Source organism: Triticum dicoccoides, chromosome 4A (genome assembly GCF_002162155.2).
Source record: "Triticum dicoccoides isolate Atlit2015 ecotype Zavitan chromosome 4A, WEW_v2.0, whole genome shotgun sequence".
Lineage (NCBI taxonomy): Eukaryota > Viridiplantae > Streptophyta > Magnoliopsida > Poales > Poaceae > Triticum > Triticum dicoccoides.
The window spans coordinates 706,248,245-706,254,616 of NC_041386.1; the positions used below are offsets into that span (position 1 = coordinate 706,248,245).

The window sequence follows — 6,372 nt, forward strand, 5'->3', positions numbered from 1 at the left end:
TCTGGTCTCCTCAACCGACTCCTGTAATACCTCGAGGGAAACCTCTCGCTATCAATATAAGATCACGCGGCCCTCTCTGTTGAGGGTTGAGACGCTTCATCATCAACTTACATGTTGGATAGGGTGTGAATAATGTTACAAATAATTAAGGTATTTCCAACCCGCAAAAAAATGAAGCTTCTTTTCATGAATTCTAGAAAACATGTATATTTCCATCATCTTCGGCATGGCAACAGATCCCAGGTAATCCACGTAACTAACGACTCAAAGTATGACTGAAATTTGAAAACAAAGATATTGATTACATCTTAATAAACTCTTTGGATGCTGCAAACCGTTTATTTATTATTTAATTATTTTGAAAAAAATGACAACCCTAGCTTCTACAGTACATCAATTGCAATGCACACAACCATCAACCATTTATTATTTACCGGTTTGCTTGTATCGTCAAGCCAGCAGCACCTCATGGATGAGCCTATCAACATTGCGCATGGACCTTCCGTCATGCCGTGCTGAGGCAACAGCGCTCTCCTGGAGCTTTAGCGCGCGCCGTCGCATCTCTTGCCCCTTCTCCCCCTCCATGGCCTCCCGCAGAATGGCCTTGACCTCGGTCCTTGTCACCTCTTCCCCAATCTCCATCCCGATACCCCACTCCGTGCACTTGTACCGGCAGTTGGTCTGCTGCTCCGTGAAGAAGGGCCAGCACACCATCGGCACACCGCCGCAGATGCCTTCCAACGATGAGTTCCACCCGGAGTGTGTGAGAAACACCCCTACGGCCTCGTGCTCCAGCACCTTCTCCTGCGGGCACCATGTCGAGAGCATGCTTCGCCCCTTCGTCGCCGCGGAGAACTCCGGCGGAAGTACGGCGTTGTCGTGGCCCTTGACAAGGTCCGGCCGTACGTTCCACAAGAAGGTGTAGCCGCTGTTGGCCAGCCCCCAGGCGAATTCCAGCAAATGCTCATTTGACATCACCGTGATGCTCCCAAAATTGACATACACCACTGAGCGCGGCGGCTGGTCGTCGAGCCACCGGAGAGGCCCGTCCTGTTCCTTCCAAAGATTTGAGCCGATGCCGAGGAGAGGGCTATCCTCCGGCACGTTGTTGCGAACTGTCAGATGGAGTGGCCCCACCGTGTAGATGGGCGGCAGGAACTTAGACATGGCATCAAGCAAGGGTGCGTCGAGCTCATCAAGGGTGTTGATGATCACCGCCGATGCCTGCGACATGGCGGTCGTCTCGTGGATGAAGAAGTTGAACATGATGTCATCGGGGTCCGTGGTGCGCACGAAGCTTGGGAGGTCACGCAGCCGCAGGTCCTTGGGCATCGACGGAATCCAGTTTATGATCGTGTCCAAGAATCCATTGGTCAACTGTGCCTCATCTGCACCAACAGCAGATTAATTACAGTAAGTATATGTTGCTATTAATGTAAGTTCTTCCGATGTAATAAACCCGGGAGTGCAAGACATCATACTACACCAAAAATATGATCAACCCAGGAGAGAGACATGCATGGATACCTTTGAGAGGGAAGAGACCACGCTCGACTAGACCCTTGTAGTAGCAGTAGCCCATGAAACCACAGGCGCTGGGGGCCCAGAACGTGGCGCAGCGGAGGCCGAGCTCGCGCGCGGCGACAAGAGCGAAACACATGGTGCCATCGGCCACCACGCAGGTCACAGGTGGCAGCGCGCTGCCGGAGGTCCGGGCCTCCTCGTTGAGCTTCATGATGAGCTCCTTGAGCCTCGGGAGGCAGGTGGTCATGGTAGAGTAGGACAGCGCAGCGGTGTCTTGCGTGGCCTCACAGTCGGACGGCGGAAGGCCGTCGGCGATGGCATCGAACCGGAACGCGGGCAGGCCACGTAGCTTGTCGGCAGACTGAGAGCGCAGCAGGCGGCGGTGGTTGAACTCGTTGTTGACGAAGGTGACGTGGAAGCCCCTGGTGTGGAGCAGCTTGGCCAGCTTCAGCATCGGCGTGATGTGGCCCTGCGCCGGGTAGGGGATCATCACGGCGTGCGGCCTCTCAACTGCCGCCGCCAACGACCCCATACCTCCCTACGCCTTGCTCCCGAAATGCGTCACCTGCTTGCTGCTTCACCTGGCTCTCTCGTTCACAAGTCACAACGATGTGGCCTTTGTGGGTGTAGTTGTGCCCATCTGCTCCTGACATGTTGGTATATGTATAAAAACCACACGGTATGGGTGACAACCAGCTTTGAAATGAAATAAAATTGTCAGACTTTAGGTCGTTAGCTTTAGGGATAGAAAACGAATCAGACAAAAACAAGTCACAACGTGCCCACCAGCAGCTCAAGATGCTAATTTGATCTTGAAAGGATTAATTAATTGGCTACTTGTGTCGGTTCTCTAGTGTATACTCCTACTTGTTATGGAGTATGAATCATGTGGACCGAGATCACAATAGTTTGACTTGAAGAAGGTTGTGTGATCTGGAAGCACGTTACGCTGCAAGCATCACATTCTAGACTATTTTTTTCATTCTTTTCGAAAGAGATTTTTTGTATTCGTTTAAATAATTATTTTTAATTATTATCGAATTATGGAGCATGCAACATGAGGCCTCTGCGCACGCGCTAAGACGCGACATGTTCCCTTTCCAACAAGCTACGCTGCAATAAGTTAAAAAAATGGGAGCAACTATACCTCACAGGTTTGCATGCCTGTATGTGAGGTTCCATTCAGAGAAATGAAACTGGCGCGGAAAAAGAACAAAAGTGAAAACAAAAATTGAAAGGAAAGATAAAGACAACGTAAAAATAAAACGTGTACCAAGAAACAGAAAAAAAACAAAAAATGGTTACACATGCGCGTGTGGAAAAATATATTGAAAACCTATAAAAGAAGCATGTGTGAAAAATATTGAAAACCCATAAAAGAAAATAAAAACAGCGAAAATTGTGCACCAAGGAACGAAAAAACAAAAAGGAAACATCCAAAAAAAATTATGTGTAAGATATAATGGTTATTGAGTCAGACTTAGACTGAGAATTAACAAAACCTTAAAATATAACTAACTGAGAGTCATAAGTGTTTGCGTAGCTAGATTTAGGGTCGAAAACCAAACCTTCCGAGGCCGGGGAAAGGAAATCTCATCCACCGAGCTATTAGTGACTTCCGCCAAGCTCCAGCTCTTTCACGGGGTCTACTATGTTAGCCCCCGCACCCTCCCACCGGCGCCTTCACCAGGGGCGTGGATGGCCATAGGGCGCCACCGCCTCTCCGTATAGATTTGATCAAAATGGGACACTGCTAGGCCGTTTCTCTCTCTAGTTCTTCCCGCGCATTCTTCTGTGTTAGTTGCACTGAGTGTTGCAGTACTACTAGACCACTAGACGTGGATGCCTTAGAGTTGCCATCTACTTCGTCACTAGATAGATGGATCGTCCAGGAGAAAATTCTCGCGATTGGTAGGTATAGCCTATCTGGGGGAATCCGCGAGCTTCACTGACATCTTCTACCTCTTTTACTCTGTTGATTGTCCATGAGAATATTGTTAAATGTATCATCATAGTGTTCCTAGGCATGCTCGTGCACAACAAAAAAACTGTTATGTAACACATTTCCTATGGGCAGCTTTGTCATTGCATCATTTAGCGCTTGTCGATCCTACCTGAAGAATTACCAGGCAAGAGGAGTTATCTGCTTTCAACACACCGCGATGTGGTCGCTTGTTCCGCATATGTCAAACCTCGTTGGTTGTAAGTGGATTGTCGAGGTCAAGCAATGTCTTGATGGTTCAGGGTTGGGTTCCTTGGCAAATCAGTGTCAGCAATGCCTTTCTCCATCGACTCAATGACGAGCATGTGTATATGCAATAGGCACCCGACTTCAAGGGCTCTTTCTTTCCTCAACATGTTTGCAAGCTCCGGAAGTCTATCTATGAACTTAAGCAACCCCTATAGGTTTGCTACTCTTGCCTTAGCAGCAATATCCTGCACCAAGGCAGATGCATCTTTTTTGAATTTTCAACAAGGTTCAATGGCTATTTATATGCTTGTATTTGGTTACTATATCACAAAGTTCCTTTGTAGCTCAGGCTACATGGAACCTCTTATCATCAACCCTCCAGCTTTGCTTTGAGATCTGTACTCTCCAACTAACTTATAACAAGCAGATTTTTCTTTTTTGTTTCTCTAAAATGAAACAAAATATGAACTTCAAACTTTGCAGATCGAACAAACATTAGAACATCTATGTACGAAAAAACTTTCAGATTTTTTTGTCTGATATAAATATATAAAATGAGATTTTATTTGACTAAAAGTATTATTTTAAGTATTTAAAATGCATGAAAAAATCTGAAAGTTTTTTCCCAGATTGTAGTTGGAATGTATTGTTGTTCTACAAATTTTGAAGTTTATATGTTGTGTCGTTTGAGAGAAACAAAAATGATAAATGCGTCTGCACGGATCGCGATGCAGAAATGGATGGCAAAGATAAGGGGTACCATGTAGCCTGACCTACAGAAAACCGCAACTCTTACTATATTGTCATTGTTGGTTCCTCCACTCAAGAAGTGGATCTATACTTCACACTCTGTGTGTGTCCTTTCCCTATGAGGATCTTCCTCATCTTGGTTACTTCCTTGGGATGAAAGCCACCTACAATTTAGGGGTATGGTGTTATGCAGGGCAAGTATGCAGATGATCTTCGTCTGCATGCACATATGGAGAATTGAGGCGGTTTCTACTCCCATGTCTACTGCTGACAAGCTAGCAACGGATCTACACCCTAATTCGGATGATACATTCAGCTACTGCGATATGGTGGGAGCATTGCAATATCTCACTTTCACTCACCCTGATATTTTTATTGTTGTAAACAAGGTGTGGAAATATTTGACTTGACCCACTGATGTGCATTGAAAGGAGATCCAGCGCATCTTAAGATATGTGAAGGTTATTTTAGCAACATGGCTTCAATCTCGTTGATTAGATTCCACATTGTTAAGTCTTTTACAAAGGCTGATTGGGTAGGGTGTAGCCACGATAGGTGTTCCACAAGTAGATTTATTGTCTTTCTTGTCTCTAACTTGATTTCATGAAGTGTCCATAAACAGCTAACAGTGTCACGTTCTAGCACCAAGGCGGAATGTAAAGCCCTTGCAAATGGCTCAACTGAGGTCCCTAGGGTGTAGTTTGATCTTATAGAATTGGGAGTTCCACATGACCACTAGTTCTATGGTGTGATAACTTTGGGGCAACCTACATAACTATAAACCCAGTGTTTCATGCAAGGCTGAAGCAAATAAAACCAGATTTTCACTTCATTTGAGAGAAGTGGAGCTGTGTGCATTGGATGTCCGTTTGTGCCTTTGGCTGATCAAATAGCAGATGCTTTCACTTAACCTACTAAGAGAAGAACATTTAGAAATAATGAGACACAGTCTCAACCTTGTAACCGGTTTAGATTGTGGGGGATGTTAGCGTGGTTATATCTCGTACGTAGTACATGATCACTTAGCGATCATCTCCAATTGTGTAGGAATCCCCACTCACACACAACTTGTATTTGTAGGGATCTTAGGACAATGTAGATTGTTTTTTTAATTACATCTTGATGGAAAAGTTGTAAGCATTCACTCCCACCTAGTGCAAAAAATGGACGCGCAATTCTCAGCGTGGCCATTAAGGAGATAATCACAAGAAATTTATTTTCCAGTTTTACTCTTGAAAAGGGCTGCAAAATACTCGCTCCACGCACCTCAGTACCTAGCATTCATTTATTATGGGTCTTGTGCTGGCTCGTCGTACAGTTGTGATATGTGCATGCATGTAGCGGAGCAATTAATGTGCCCACAACAGCAGTGGCGGAGCTTCAAAGAAAAAGTTGAGCGGCCATCCTAAGGAGACAAACAAAATATTCAAATTCTCAGCCATGCTACCAGTTTCCGTAGGCATTGGTCATTAGCCAATAACCTACAGGAGAATTGGTATTGACTCATAAATGAAATTTTTTGGGTGGAAAGAAAATTATTTGTGCCTGTGTCGTTGATAACGGGATCACATCATTAGGAGAATGATGTGATGGACAAGACCCAATCCTAAGCCTAGCACAAAGATCGTGTAGTTCGTATGTTAAAACTTTTCCAATGTCAAGTATCATTTCCTTAGACCATGAGATTGTGCAACTCCCGGATACTGTAGTAATGCTTTGGGAGTACCAAACGTCACAACGTAACTGGGTGGCTATAAAGGTGCACTACGGGTATCTCCGAAAGTGTCTGTTGGGTTGGCACGAATCGAGACTGGGATTTGTCACTCCATGTAACGGAGAGGTATCTCTGGGCCCACTCGGTAGGACATTATCATAATGTGCACAATGTGACCAAGGGGTTGATCACG

At 45.4% G+C, this 6,372-nt stretch overlaps 1 protein-coding gene across 1 annotated transcript; it reads right to left on the reverse strand.

Moving 5' to 3' along the window:
• Positions 1–302: 302 nt before the first annotated feature.
• Positions 303–2,094, reverse strand: LOC119289800 (7-deoxyloganetin glucosyltransferase-like). Its single transcript, XM_037569017.1, has 2 exons — positions 1,528–2,094; positions 303–1,388 (listed from the first exon to the last, which is right to left on the reverse strand). Exons 1-2 carry the CDS (start codon positions 2,054–2,056, stop codon positions 451–453), a joined length of 1,467 nt encoding a protein of 488 aa, XP_037424914.1. The 5' UTR covers positions 2,057–2,094; the 3' UTR covers positions 303–450.
• Between the last annotated feature and the right edge of the window lie 4,278 nt (positions 2,095–6,372).

Excerpts from the sequence above, each read along its gene's own strand:
- LOC119289800 (XM_037569017.1), bottom strand. The coding sequence starts at position 2,056 with ATGGGGTCGTTGGCGGCGGCAGTTGAGAGGCCGCACGCCGTGATGATC. Across the intron at positions 1,389-1,527 it reads TGGTCTCTTCCCTCTCAAAG|ATGAGGCACAGTTGACCAAT; the intron begins GTATCCATGCAT and ends CTGTTGGTGCAG.